Source organism: Corylus avellana, chromosome ca2, assembly GCF_901000735.1.
Source record: "Corylus avellana chromosome ca2, CavTom2PMs-1.0".
NCBI lineage: Eukaryota > Viridiplantae > Streptophyta > Magnoliopsida > Fagales > Betulaceae > Corylus > Corylus avellana.
This window is the reverse complement of record NC_081542.1, coordinates 29473097-29489494: the sequence shown is the minus strand read 5'-3', so window position 1 is coordinate 29489494 and position 16398 is coordinate 29473097. Positions and strand designations below refer to the sequence as shown.

Below are 16398 nucleotides of genomic sequence, written 5' to 3'. Positions count from 1 at the left end.
CTTTATTTTGTTGAAGATTTGGAGACTTGTGTCGATGTTGCTTTGTCCATGCTGACTCCTTGTAGTCAATAATATCGAGCTGAGTCCTTGGTGTGGCAACACACGTTAACATGTTGAGATAGTTTTAAACTTATTATCACTAATGTCACACTAATCACTTTTACATTATTATTTAAGGTATTATTTCATCGTACATGAAATTCTAACACTTTTTTCTTTTGCACAGGCCATATAGCCCATTATTTTATAGATTTTGAATTGTTGTTATCTTAATTTTGGGTTTTGGTGACTATTCCAATGGAAGCCATGATTGTTCTTCGACATGTGAATTGTGAGTATTAAAGTTGAAGAATTGGCTGATGCTTCTCGGTCTTGGCTCAAAATTGCACAAAATTTTTATGCTCTCGGCTGGAGATGGAAAATCTTGCACGAGATTCAAGCAAAAATTTCAAAATGCTTTAATCCTATACCTGAAATGGATAGTAGTTACATTCTTGACTTTCCAATAAACTTTGCGGCCGCCTAATTTAACGATGAGAAACATAAGATTAGTGTGACCAGATTCTGAAGCTCTAAAATCCAGTTGGGCACGCAACTTCTCCAATCGTCCCCTTGGAGAGATATGCTCTAGAAATAGAGGTGGTGATGAAATTGAACGTATAAAAGGTCCGTGAATGGGCAAGGCTACGATGGCGAATGAAGATAACATGTTGGGGTAATGGTGAGGTAATTCAAAGAAAATTGAATAATTATAACCATAAGTATTACAAGACACTGTTGATAAGAACAGAGTAGATGAATTACTGCAAATATTGATAACTACTATTACTAGTGACTACTGAGGAGACACCCTCTTATTCAAGAAATCTACTGAGGAGATATCCTCTTATTCCAAGAGTCCTTCAACTGCATGACTACTTCTTACTTCCCCTGTTGTTGTATGATTCCTGCCACGTAACAGAGTATAGTGAAAATGTCAATTGTTTCCTGGGTCATGAAACCAGTGATCTATTGCTGCCACCATGAACTAAAGATTTGTTGTCAAATCAAAGCACCAATAAGAACAATTGGAAAAAAGAAAGAAAGATGGAAAATAAAATTTTTTGTCACATCATACCTTGTCTTTCACGGAACCGCAAGGCAGTTTGATCCTCCAACACTCACCCTTGTAGACGCTCCGACAAGTCTGAGTCATTAAGCTTGTATATTTGATATTTTTCTCCTTTAATCCTATACCTGAGACGGATAGTAGTTACCTTCTTAACTTTCCAATAATCTTCGCCTCCATCTGGCTGCATACGTAGCACAAATTCTCTATGCATTTCATAGAAGTCGAGAATCTTTAGACTTTTCAGCTGTAGGAATCCAGAGGGCACCTCCTCCATCTGCGGGCATGGCCCAATAGCTAGCTCCTCAAGAACAGGCAGTGAGCCATTGTCTATATCCACCACCTTTAATCCTTTCAACTCTCTGAGTGTGAGCTTCTTGAGTTTTTTAAAACCACCTTCCTCAAAATGCAGTTGCTCCCCATCATAAGCATGATTAAGAGAAAGGGTGATTAGATTAGGCAAAGCCTGGACACTCGACAGTGGATCCTCCTCTAATGATGAGAAAAATAACACTAGTGTGACAAGATTCTGAAGCTCTGAAATCCAGTTGGGCACCCTCTCCAATCTCCCCCTTAGATAGATATGCGCTAGAAATGGAGGTGGTGTTGAAATTGATTGTAAGTCTATGATCTCATCTTCACTGATTGAGCCTACAAGCAAAATGTTAAGGTGGACCATATTTTGTATGGAGTCACACAAAGCCCTCCCACGTTCTGCAGTCATGTTTGAAATGCCCAACATCCTTAACTTAATCAACTTTCCAAGGTCTTCAAATACACCAACCCCATGATGATTTGCCTCAATACTTGCTAGTGTCTGCAATTCGTTTAAACATCCAACCCCTTCATGTACTTTTACTCCTCTCACAGAATAAAAGCTACTTTTAATTTCAAAGTCATGAGAATGAGCCAAAATATGCCTTAGCTTATAAAGCTTGAATATCTCAATTGGTAGCTCACGAACTCCACTTTCCACAACATTTAGTGTTTGTAGATTATGTAGCCTACCCACTGACTTTGGAAGTATACTCACTTTTGTTCTTCTCAAACTTAAGTTCTTCAAGTGGAATAAATCACCCACTTCATCAGGAAGATAATCAATACGACCATCTTCAAAATCCAACACTTTCAAAAGACTAAACCTTTTGAACAATTTAACAGTGAAAGACCTAGGCATTTCATTAGTGTTGAAGAAAAAAACAGAACGAACTCGAGAGTACTCACTTGTGTCCAGAACATTTTCTCTAGCATCATGGATTGATAGGCATCGACTTCTTCCATCAAAAGTTGCATCTCCGACTTCTAGAACTTGAGATAAATTCAACTCTCCAGCCTTTGACAGGATAATTTCACGCAACAAATCATGGATTCTGTACTTTCTGAGAATCTCATAATCAAGCTCACTAAATAAACCTTGCACCAAGTTTCTATGGATGAGCTCCTTCAAGTATTCTTGCGCCACGTCATCTAATGGTTTGCCTTTCTTTTCTCTTATAAACCCCTCAGCTACCCATAGTCGAAGTAATCTTGGACCAGTGATTGAGTAATCCTCCGGTAGATTGCCAAAGTACAAGAAACAAGACTTTAGGTAGCAGGGCAGATCATGATAGCTGAGTGAGAGGATTTTTGTTATACTTGTAAGGTGAGGATTGCATTCTAGCTCAGAATTGAGGCTATCATGTAACTTTTTCCATTCTAATGGCACCTTCTCCTTTGTTGATAGAAGACCACCTATGGCAACAATTGCAAGTGGCAGGCCTTCACATTTTCTCACAATGTCCATCGACATTTTCACCAATTCTTTCGGACAACACCCCTGAAACTCGCTCCAGAATGCCTTTTTGCAGAACAATTCCCACGCCTTGTCTTGAGATAAAGGTTGTAGCTTGTGGACATGATCAGAAAAAGATTCCTTACAAAAAGAAGCAATGAGATCACTTCGTGTTGTGATGATAATCCTGCTGCCTCTATCATTGAATGGCAAAGCATGTTTCACAATTTCCCAAAACTCTGTTTTCCAAACGTCATCAAAAACCACAACATACCTCTTTTGTTGTAAAAATTTCCTTAGCTGGGTAATGAGTGTGATCTCGTCTGTCATGTCTATTTGCTCGAAAGCTTCTTTGTAGTCTTAAACTTTGAGTAGTTTGCAGTCGGTAATGAAATTGCGCATTCCATTTGCAAAAGACTGTTACACATCTAATCTTGATAATCTACCTTGATCAAGCGAAATTGGAGGCTTCGGGTTGATGTTGGGGATTGTTCCCCAAATCCAAGTGATTTTATATCTATGTTGACATTCAAATGTTTGTAGTGAATATATGTTTTATTCACTGATTAAATTATTTTGAGCATATGATGTATAAAATGTCTTTTACATACTTATTACCCAAGTCTTCATCATATTTATTATGCATGTGAAAGGTCCTAGGATAACATTGAATATGACTATAGGTGTGAGCAACATGGTTATCACACAAGGTCTTAGTCCATAATCATTGTATCCTTAAACATAGAAAGTTCGCACCCAGTAAATAGAACTAGGACATTTTTATTTTGAGTAAGACTATGACACATCGAATCTTGGTGATCTACCTTGATCAAGAGAAGCGGTGACTTCATATTGATGTGTATGTGCTGAGACACTAAGGCCCTGAACAGACCAAGGAGTTGTCTTTTCACAAAGATATTGTCTATAAGAAAACACAATAACTCCTTAAAAGACTGGTTACGACTTTGATTCTAAATCCAGAGGGAATTGTAGACTTAGATGTTGCATGTAGGTTACTTTGATGTATCAAAGAGTGAGATCTATCATCGATCGAAATAACCTCAATAGGTTGGGTAATCGCATGTAACAACGTGGGAAAACATTTTTCAAGAGGGAATCCAAATCTTTTGTCAGTGGACAAAGAGATAAAAAAATTTTCATTGAGATAGATTTTATGGATATTATCCTCAAGATTCTGGCTAGAGAATTTTGATTGGCATACCAAAATATATACATGTGTTTTTCACAAATATGAGAATAACGTAAAATCAGTGAGTCAATGATAAAGAGGTAAAAAATTAAGTGATAGTATATGTAACCTTAATTCTGCTATGGAATATTTCATAGAGGGATCATAAGTCAATATTAAGTAAATCAAAGGGATTCAATGGTTAATCAAAAATATTTATTGGAGTGCAATCACAATTATTTAGTGAAATTAATTGTAATTAAAATATTGTTGTGTAACGAATGTTAGGGAGACATGATTACAAACATATTTAAGCTAATAATTATTTTTCCCTTTAAGTCCCTTACCAAGCTGATGTAATTCAACCATAATAAGGTTTTCTTATTTATTAGGCAAAATATTTTAATTATTTAAAACAAGGGCTAGAGATATATAGTGCAATGGTGCACATATTTGAGAATAGGGCTTTGGATAAAACCTAGAAATCCAATAAACTAAGTGGGACGCATAAGGCCAAGGAAACTTCTCTGGCCCTATGCGTTGGAGACAATGAGAAAGGGTCTACGATGAAACCCAGGCCCAGTTTCCGAGGCAAGGAATGCATGGACCAGGGAAAATCTCTCGCTGGCCCATACGGCAATGGAGGCTAAGGCAAAGCCCTAGCCGTCCATGCCAGCTCCCCTAGTGCTCCTTGTATTTAATTTTTCAACCTCCTAGTCTAATATAGATCAAAATGCTTGGGATTTCATGAGGAACACCCATGCAAATGTAAGTGTGGAGGTGCCCGAGGAGTCGTGCCAGGGAGAGTCAAGACATGATCGCAGACTCGCGTAGAAGCTGAATTCCAGAAGGCTTCATCTGCAACTGCATCTGAAGCTTGTCCGGACAGGAAGTGTGAAAAGTCTTCCCGAGAGCCTCATCTGGTGTCTCGTCTGCAATCGTCCAGACACAAATAATCCCAAGAGCCTCGTCTGGAGTCTCATCCGAAGACCGTCTGGACGATCCTAAACCCGAGAGCCTCGTTTGGAGTCTTCGTCCGGAGACTGTCTGGACACCTATGTTTATTTCCAATTTTCGTCTTTCATTTCAATGATCTTTCGGATGACTTATGTTATGTCTGGACGACCATTGTAGAATTGTAAACCAACTATATTTCGTATTTTTATTAGGTTTAGGGTTTGGGGGCCTATAAATATATGTTTTATAGACCCTAGAACGGGGCTTTTGATTATTATTCAGTTTTTTATCAATAAGAGTACTCAGAGTTGAGTTTCTTCATTATTTTCCTTCAAACCCTTGATTGGCTCTAGCGTTTTGAGAAGATTTCTTAGATCTTTGATAGTCTCAAGGTCTTAGGAGTATTTATCCCTTCTTCTTGTTGTTATTCATGCATCTCACGAAGTCACGCTGCATCATAGTCCCACATGGTTTAATCTAAACCTCTGCTAGCCTGTTAAGCTTATAAATAGAAAAGAGCTTAAGCTTTCAAATCACTCACCAAGTTATTTTGATAATTAATTTTCAGAAACACTCTAAGAATTAATAGGTATTGTGTTAACTCACAATGAACAAAAGTTATAGATTTGAAAAGCCAAGTAAAAGCTCACACTCTCTTGATTATTATCAGTCATTGGTGAGAAGATATAAAGGTCTCACTATCCCAAAGAGTTGTTGTGTTCTTGGAGAATAAGCAAAAACGTTTTGCCCAAAGCCAAGGTGTGGTCGAAGATCTTCAACTAAGTATTCTTTGTTCTTGCTTTTTTAATTGAAATAGCAATAGTTCTTCACTTGTTCTTCTTAAAGTTGTTCTTGGGCATGAGAATATGATTCTTCAGCTATACAAATTTTCATTTGCATACCTATTCCAAATAGTTGATGTGTAGGTGTTATGCGCTGAATGGACCAAGGAGTTGTAGTTCCACAAAATATTGTTAATAGGAAAGACAATAACTCCTAAAGGCTACTGATGACAATGATTATAAATCCTGAGAGAATTGTGTACTCAGATATGAAATGGATATTACTGTGATACATCTATAGATGAGACCTTTACTATAGTCAACATTCATGGTGTGTTGGGTAATCATATGTAGCATCAAGAATGAGTCCAAGTCCTTTTTTTGAAATGATAAGAAATTTTCCATTGAGATAGATTCTATTGATTGAATTATTCCCAGTCTCTGACAATAGCATTTTGGTTGGAGATACCAAAATATTGTACATGTGATAAGCTTTCACAAATTCGAAAATAATAATAAAATCAGTAACTTAAGGGTAAAGAGGTAGAGAATTAAGTGGCAATATCTTTGGCATTCATTCTGCTACAGAGGATTTCATGGAGGAATCAAAAGTCAATATTTAGTAAAAGGATTAATTTTTTTAATAAAAAATATAAACTAGAGTGCAATTACAATTGTTTAGTGGAATCAAATGTAATTAAATAGTGACTTTGGAAAGTCAGGAATATTTGGGGCTAGTTTTCATTTTTCCTTTAGGTCCATCACCAAGCTAATATAATTTAACCAAGTCAATCTTTCTTATTTATTGGGTTGTTTATTTTAATTTATTAAAATATGGCTAGAGAGAAACTGTGCAAAAGATGTAAGAGAGGGAGACAGAGCTTGAGATAAAACTCAAGCCCAAATGGCATGTGGAGGACGCTTAAGCTAGGGAAATCTTCCATGGCCCTATGCGTCACTTTAGTAAGTAGTGGAGGCTAGGGTTTCCCAACCCTAGCCGTCCACTAGTCCTAGTTCTACTAGGATTAATTCTTCTCCTACTACTTGTCCAACATGGGTTAGATCTCCCACTTCTCATAGCATGTAAGCTTATAAATAGAGAACCTGAGGCTCTAAAGACACAATCTCTACATTTCTTTAGTATTTACTAAGAACTTATATTCTCAAGTTAACTCTCGAGAATAGGTTAAAGTTTTGAAGAGTAAGGATGGAGCTCACACTCCCTTGGTTATTTTCATTCATTGGTGAGATTATATGAAGGTCTCATAATCCCTAAGATCACACTTTCTTCACTGAGGAGTGAGAATCAAAATATTGCCCAAAAGCCAAGGACATTTACTACAAGTAATTCTTGTTATGCAGTTTAACTTTAAATAGCATAGTTCTTTACCTATTTTTCATAAAGTTCGATCTTAGTTTGGGAATTATTATTTTCCGCGGCACAATCTCGTTTTTGCAATCTTATTCCCATCATTTTTGTTTTTTTCCTCATATATCTTTTGGTTTCCTTATAAGCTCAAGACAAATTATTTTGTACTTTTAATTGGAAGATACCGCATTGGAGGCAATAAAAGGAAAATATGCTGAGTCAATGATGTCATTCATACAATCAACTAAAGTAGGACTGAACATACCTCCGAAGCTGTTGTTGTCAAGGCGTAACTCTTTGAGAATGGTTAAGTTTCCAATTTTTTGAGGTACTTCTCCCGTGAATTCATTATCTGAGAACCATAAAACTTGCAATTGTTTGCACTTGAACAAAGTGGATGGGATAGTCCCTGTAAAACAATTACCATTTACCTTTGTAAGCATGATTAAGTACATAACTTTTGAAGGTCACTTCCTTTCAATCTATTAGCCGACAACGATAAAATTTGTAGTTGTTTGCACGTGAACAAAGTGGATAGAATAGTAACTAGAAGTAGATTAAATGTTGAGAGTGCACATGTGAGTATTGTGTTCCACAACGAGGAAAAGTAAACAATGTGAACAATTAATATACGTAAGTGGTCCCAAACCCATTAGCTTAAGGTTCTGGGTAACTCTGTAGCCTAGTGTCTAGTAGTAGCACTAAAGCTTCTCTTCTTTGTATATTATATTTTTTTTTCTTAGTTTTTGTTGTTTCTAGATTGTTTGTTTTATTTTTTATTTTTTCAATTGTTTGGGTTTTTTATTTTTTTCAATTGTTCATTTTGTTTTTCCTTTGGACATTTCTCAGGAACAAAAAACTACTATTGTTATCAAATAACAATTAGAAGACAATTGTAGTATGCAATTAATTAAAGACCTCATTTGACTGGTTTAGTGCCTTAACTTACATCCTCTAATATGCATATGATAATGTATTTCACATTGTGGAATCATCAATTGACCTAAGCCCCGGTTTATTTCCATAGAAAACTTATTCAAATTTGAGAAAATCAGTATATGTAAACTATAAAAGCTTATGCTTTTCCAAAATTACCTCAATTTGTTTATAGGAGATTCTTAAACCTAACCATGGAATATTCATCAACGACTCAATGTCAATAGAATTCCCCAAGACTATTAAGTTCTTCATGTCAAGAACAAAGAATTAAAAAAAAAAAAAAAAAAAAAGAACAAGAATAATGCAATAATTCATTAGGCTTAGTAGGAAAAGATTATTATGAAGGAAAAATAATCTTGCAATTATCTTATCTCAATATACAAATAACAGCGTATGGAATTTTTAGACGTTGTTGTGTTACAATCATCTTCCACTTTGTTAGGTTTTAGAAATTGGCCTTATTTGGTATGTCAAAACTCAATGTATGTTTTCTCCTCAATCCCGTACTGTTTTGGTGATTTTTGCTCTTGTGTTAAGTGTTCTGTAAGTTCTCGTTAGGATAATGTCATGACGAAGTGATGACTTTTTTGGTCAGAAGTTTTATGCTTCACTTTGAGTTTTCGTCATAATGACATTAGCATTCCGTCAAGACAAAATTGGCCTACTCTGCTTTCAACCTTTCAGTGAGTTTCTGTCATGATAATGTCAACATTTCATCATAACGAAAATGGTTCTTAAAGCCTTCAACCTTTCAATGAGTTTTTGTCATAATAAAGTCAGCATTCCACCATAATGAAAATGGTTCTTGAAACCTTGAACTTACTATGATCTTTTGTCATCACAACGTGAACAAGACATCATGATGAAATGCCTAGAATCTGACAAGTGTCAAAATGTTAGCAATGGAACCCTAGAATTTTGTCATGATATCTCCACAAACTATCATGACAAAATCTTCAAAGTCAATTTCCTCATCATCTTGTCATCATAACATCATGATGAAAATTTGTGAACCGACACCGTTCTGAAGATTTTCTTGCATGTTAAAGGGCATAGTATAAATACAACATTATGCTCATTTAGAGAACTAAGCTCGGGTTAATGATTATTCTAAAGCTCGGGCATGAGTGTTTCAGTGGGATTTACTAAAAGTAATTTTAAAGTTTCTTTATTTTAATGAAAAGTAACTACATTATCTAATGTTTTCAATATCAAGCATTTTGTTTCGTTCATGGAAGATTCTTTTGATGAGAACGTGCATTCCATGGGCAAATTCTCTCCAATCTAGAGAAGATGATGTAGATCAAGATGCTTGGGATTCGTGAGGAAATTAGGAGCAGAAATTGGCATGGTGTGTACCATTTGCATGGAAATTTATTTGAATGATGGATTTGGCTTTTAAGTGTGTGCACAAGAATGTTGAAAGATTTGAACCATGAGAATACATCCTAGCACATGTAGTTCACAAGCTAGAGTTTGGCTTTATATGTGAGTTATTCTTAGTGGGCAACCATGTGTGTGGATTAGGTAATTGTTAGGACAAATTGATCATATGCTAGTTAGGCTTAAGACTTGAAAACAATACACAACCCTTCTTGACTTTAACACTTGTGCATGAAAAAATTTGAACCTTAGTCCCTATAGAAATAACTATTATTTAAAATACTTATGGAAAAAGGCAAATAATAGAAAAAGGTTTCAATTGTGTGCTTAGGTAAGTGGGAGTATGTTGAATAAGTATCTCTAAGCCCCAGTATATATAGGGTTTATTTTTGGCCTCAAGGTTAGCATAGGTCACATGTGAGATTTCATGTCCAAGCCTAACCCCTTCACAAATTTAAGACCTTAAACTCGCTTGTGGGTTATGTCACATGCGTCTCTTGGTTCAATAAATTAAGGGTAATTACCTTTTTCCTCATCAACTACAATGCATTGTCACTTTGCCCCCATGAACTGACAACCCTACTGCCCGACCTTATCAAACTATCATTTTGTGCCAAAAACCCTGCTGCCCGACCCTATCAAACTACCATTTTGTGCCATGGTAGTTTGATAGGGTTGTCAGTTCATGGGGGCAAAGTGACAATGTGTTATAGTTAATGGGGGGAAAAAGGTAATTACCCCAATAAATTATTTGGGAATCAACTTTTGAAGAAAAAAAATTGGGATGTATAAAATTTCTCTAAAACAAAGTCCTGACGTGATCTAAAGGGACGCATTAAAGGGATGTTTAAAACTCTTCTTTTTTTTTCTTTTTTTTTTCTCTTTTTTTTTCAGTTTTCTTCAAAACTCTCAGATGCCTCTTTCTCACTATGTCTCAAAAGGAAGTGATTTTTTGGCTCAAATCCTTCATATTTTCTCAAACCCGTTCATCCGATAGAGTTATTTATTGATTTTATTAAGGTTTTCTCATTGAATATGCACCTGATGCCAAGTCCTCTTGGTTATTTATTGTTGTTGTTGACACAGCTTGACCCTATTTTTATACCATAGCTGCACCCAACGCATCATTGATGGTGCATCTCATGCAGCGCTTTGATCAGGTAAGTCAGCAGTGTTAATAGTAAACTAGAATATCAAATGAAGGTTAAGGATAATCAAGAAACTTTCCCTAACACACGTGAGAAACAACACATTTTTAATGCAACCTTGACTCCTACAGCAGCTACCAGAAGAGCTCAACATCGCAGCAGCCTTTCTTCCTCAATTCAAGGAAGTGTGTTCCCCATTTCAACTAACAGAAGCAGCCCACATCAATAGCCTCCATTCCTGATTTCCTACAAACTTTCCCTCTGTTGGAACACACATCTTCAACAGCCTCTTCTCCTCATTTCATGCTGCTAATCTAAGCTCCTCAAATCATGGCTGATTTACCTTCAAGGATCCTCTGCTGCAACACACCCTTGATTTCATCAATTTCATTTTTCATCCTTTCCGTGTCTTATCTTCTTTGCTTATGTGAATAGTTTTTCCTTTTTGTAATTTACCTTTTCCTATAATTACTTTCAGCCACAATGGCTATATATACAAGATACTACACTATTTTGGATTAAGTTAAACAAAATAGTTTCTCTCAAACTTTCATGGTATCAGAGCATTAAGAGTCAACACTTACCAATGGCTCCTTCTAGCTCTTCTCTTCTTCCCCTGTTAACCCATCAACTGAAACCGCCACAGTCCTTTCACTTGCACCAAACTTCTCTCAACTCCTTAAATTGGAGGGTCCTAATTACCTGGCCTAGGTTGCTCAATTCCAGCCAATTCTTAGGGCTAATGAACTCGAGGGAGTGCTTGTTGGCACTAACATCTGTGATGAGTGCCAAATATTGCATATTTGGAACCCTTAATTTGCATTTACTAAGCCCTTAGTTTTATTATTTTCACATGTTTTGGTTAGTTTTAGTGTTTCAGTGTTTTGCAGGTTGCTGGGGAAAAACTGCGGTATTATTGTGAAAGATGCAAAGAATTGGAAAAAATGCATTTCTGAAAGTTGGGATCGAGCGCATAGTACCACGCTCGAGCGCACCTGCGCTCGAGCCTAGCAGGGAGACGCTCGAGTGCACCCTTGCCTAAGTGCTACGCCACACAAGACTTGAAGCACGCCCGAGTACGCTCGAGCGCACCTAGTGTGCGATCGAGCGCACTCAAGCTGACCCGGCAGCGCCGAAGCCCTAGTTTTTTAGTTTAAATACCACTATTTTCTTCATAAACGCACCAAAGGGGCGCTATTCAATGTATTTTTGATGTTTTCTGACTTTTTGAGCTTTGAACTCGATTTTCCATTGTAAGTTTTTAGTTTTCTTGATTTCAATTCATTCTATGTTGATTTTTGTGGTCATGAGAGGCTAAAATCTTCAACTAAGGTTGAAGATGAAGCTTAACCATTGATTAGTTTTATATTTCTCATGTATGTTCATACAATTCCGACATTTATATATATGATGTTCCATTTCAATTCAATTATTAGATTAAACCCTTTTAATTGATTGTTTGATTAAACGTTGGATATTCGATGTGTTTTATCCAACGGATACATCGAATCTTTCGATTGAAATTGGATATCCAATGTTTTTCGTAGTTCAAACGGATACATTGGATGTTTTGGTCTCAGTTGGATATTCGTTGTGATTTGTAATTAAGGTGGATTCATTGAATGTTTCAATAGATTAATTTTATAAAAACAATAGCACTTGCATAGGGTTTAATTGCTTGTCTGATGTATGAACAAAAACATGAGAATGTGTGCTTCAATTTGGTGAGGTGAATTCTGAAACTTTAGTGCTTTTTATCATTTGATTTACTCTATTTTATTTAATCCATAATTTTGCAAGAAAATTCAAATCAAATTTGAAACTAGGTTAAGATATTATTGACTTAGATAGAAATTGAATTTCACGACACAATTCTCTATGGATTCGACCTCGCACTTGCATAAACTATATTGCAATGACTCGTGCACTTGCGAGTACTTTAAAACTCATAACACCCACCAGCTCATCCCCAACAGTGAAGGCACTGCACAAGTCCTTAACCCTGCCTATACTTTATAGTAGAAAAAGGACCAGCATCTTCTAAGATAGATCATGTGCTCTTTGTCTCCATCCTTAGTGGCATCGATGTATGGTTTGAACACATCATGCCAAGCTTGGACATCCCTTGCTGAAAGGTATGCCTCTCAGTCAAGATATCACATCTCTCAGCTCAAGCGGCAGTTACAAAGCTTGTAGCAATGGAGCAAATCTTGCACTAAGTACCTTAAGACAGCCAAACTGTGGGCTAATCAACTCTCAGCAATAGGTAAACCTATTGAGGATGATGACCTCATCTCCTTTACTATATAAATGGTTCAAATCCAATGTACAATTCCTTTGTTGGTCTTTCATGTTCATGATCGTGCCATGACTTTTTCCAACTTCCAAGCAAAGTTGTTGAGCCATGAGATTCTCCTTAAGAGCCAACAGCATCAAACGATCACACCAGAAACTTGCAGCTTTGCCTCATACACCAACAAGCAAGGACCTTCAAACTTAAGCCATCAAAACTCTCCAAATTTTAAAAGGCCAAGGTTCCCTCCGAAACTCAATCCATGCAACCAACACTTTGCTTCCAAGAATAACACTATCTACTCTCCCAGAAGCAACGGTGGTTACCAAGCCTCCAATCATCTTGTTCCTTTTTAGAACTTTAACCCAGGCAACTCCAACCAGCAGGCTAACTCAAATGTGAACACCAACAAGACTGCAAGCACCAACTAGACTCCTCATCCACCATGCCGAATTTGTGGCAAGAGCAATCACAATGCTCTTAATTGCTACCACAGAATGGACTAAACCTACCAAGGCAAGCATCCCCCTCCACAGGTAGTAGCAATGGTTGCTGAAATCAATGCATAGTTTGAAAGACAAGACTGGCTGGCAGATTCTGGTGCCAACACTCACATCACTGTTGGGGCTTCCAACATCTCCAACCCTCAACCCTTTAATGGAACAAACACTGTGGGTGTAGGCAATAGGGTAGGTTTGAATATCAAAAACTTTGGTTCATCTCCTCACAAATCTCATTTCTTGCTCAAAGACATATTGCCATGATCACTTCAAAGGTAGATTCTCTGCCTTGAGGTTTTATGTAGAGAATCATGATGTTCTTCTTAAACAAGTACAAAAGTATGTACTTGCAACCAAAGATTACAGGTGAGATAACTTAAAATCTTCTCTTTCTCATTCGTGACAAACAAAAAGGACAATATGGAAAGAGGTTTGGGACACCTACTAGGGAGTGACGTTGAGTTGAGAGGAAGCAGGTGCAGAGCCAACAGATATATATATATATATATATATATATATATATATATATATATATATATATATATATTGATTTTTGATGTATTTGTTTTGAGATGTATTGAGAGACCGATATTTGTCTTTAACATAATGGATCTTGATATTTGATTACAATGTTTGATCTTGCAATTGTGGATACGAGCTTTCCCGTGACTGGTGCAACTACCTACAGGTGTAGATCACACTAGCGGTATCACTAAGCGTGCACACCTAGGGTATTGACCCGGTCCAATGAGTAGAGAGGTGACTCGCTATTGTACCAAATGTCTCACAAGACGTACATACCTCATAGTAAAAAAGTTATGACTACTTATAAGCCACGTGCATGAGGGTTATGATATTGTTATTACTATTATTATATTGTACACTTCATCACCAGATTTTTTGTGTTAAAATTATTGCATCTTTCCTCAAGTATGGGCCTTGAACTTCCTTCTAAATGTACTATTTTCCACTGGCATGATTACTAGTATATTTTCATTTGTGCATAAAAAGTCCCTAAGATCTTAACATAAGTGTCACTTCAACTTAATTGCAAGTTAATTAATTTTGGAGAGTTACGAGAGACATTATATATTAATTTAAAGTCAATTAATTTCAGGGTTGATACAAGTAAGATAGCCCAATTTCGTATACCTAATTCTAGGAAAGGTCATTGTTAGTATTGTAGAATGTAGAGTCACTTTCACCAACATGTGCAACCCAATCTTCCACCCCAAAGGGTCATTTATACCCTAGTAGTAGCAATAGACAACTAGATTATATCCATTAAAAATTCCTTTTTTCCTACATAAATCTTGTTGTTTCCATGTATGCACAGGACAAACTTGTTTGTACTTTTAATTGAAAGGCATCACATTGGAGGCAATAAAATGAAAATATGCTGAGTCAATTATGTCATTCATATAATCAATCAACTAAAGCAAGACTAAACATACCTCCAAAGATGTTGTTTTCAAGGTGTAACTCTGTGAGCATGGTTAAGTTCCCAATTTCTAGAGGTACTTCTCCTGTGAATTTATTACTCGATAAAAATAAAACTTGCAGTTGTTTGCACATGAACAAAGTGGATGGAATAGTCCCTGTAAAACAATTATCATTTAGAAAAAGAATATTGAAGTTTCCTAAGTGAGTAAAGACTAAAAGAGCAATAGAAATATTGCAAACTAGGAATAACTATGTAAGTATGATTAAGTTCACAATTTTCAAAGGTACACTTCTTGTGAATCTATTTGTCAAAAACAATAAAATAAGCGCACTTGAACAAATTGGATGGGATAGCGACTAGAAAACAATTACTATTTGGAAAAAAAAAAAAAAAAAACAAAAAAAAAATGAAGTTTTCTAAGTAACTAAGGACTTGAAGTAGATGAAATCTTGAGAGTGCATATGTGAGTGTTATGTTCCACATTGAGGAAAAATAAATATTGTGGATAATTAATATACGTAAGTGAACTCAAATCAATTAGCTTAAGATTTTAAGTAACTCTATAGCCTAGAGTCTAGCAGTAGCACTTAAACTTCTCTTATTTGTGTACTATGTTTTTTATTTTTATTCTTAGCTTTTTGATGTTTCTAGATTTTCTGGGTTTTCATTTTTTCAAAATTTTTTTTTTCCTTTGGTCATTTCGTAAGAACTAAAAACTACTATAGTTATCAAATAACAATTAAAAGCCAATTGTAGTATGCAATCCATTGACTTGAGACTCCGTTCGATTGTTTTGGTTTAGTAAGTTTTGTTATTTTGGTTATTTTGGGGCCTTAACTTACATCCTCTAACACACATATAATAATGTATTTCACATTTTGGTAGACCGTAATTGATGCAACTCTTATACGCTTATTGGGTCAATGCGTAAGAAACTTACACGTGAGGGAGAGATTTTTTATGAGTGTTGTGTCTCACGTTGAGGAAAATAATGTTTAAGATGGAAACTATCCATGTGCTATGATCTCTTTGATTTATGCTTATTATTCTAACTCATGTTTTATTTGATCTCATTGCAATATAATCGGATTATTTTTTATTATCTCAAATTGCAATAATGTTGAAGATGGAAACTATCAATGTGCTATGAAGAGATGTGATTTTTTAACAAATAAGTAACATATTCCAATTTCGTATACCCAATTCTAGCAAGGGTAATCTTCAATACTGTAGACTCATTGTCACCAACATGTGTAACTAGGGGTGGGCAACTACCCACAAAATCCGACCTGCCCCATCGATTTTTCTTAATAAAAACGCATATTTAGGTTAATTTTTCAAATATCCGCATGGGTCGGGTTGCGCGTTGTTCTGTTTAAAAAATCCAAATACCCGACCCACACCACATAAGTTCATACCCCTAATTCCTAAACCTAACTATAAGTTCATAAGTTTAGAACTTCAGAGTCTTCACTCTTCACTAACCCTGCAGATGCACCTTCCTTCTTCATCTTC

General features: G+C 36.1%; 1 protein-coding gene across 1 annotated transcript; it reads right to left on the bottom strand.

Annotated features, from left to right (window-relative positions):
* Positions 1–855: 855 nt before the first annotated feature.
* On the bottom strand, positions 856–3209 carry LOC132169542 (disease resistance protein RPM1-like). Its single transcript, XM_059580564.1, has 2 exons — positions 1118–3209; positions 856–947 (listed from the first exon to the last, which is right to left on the bottom strand). Exon 1 carries the CDS (start codon positions 3207–3209, stop codon positions 1161–1163), a length of 2049 nt encoding a protein of 682 aa, XP_059436547.1. The 3' UTR covers positions 856–947; positions 1118–1160.
* Positions 3210–16398: the final 13189 nt, after the last annotated feature.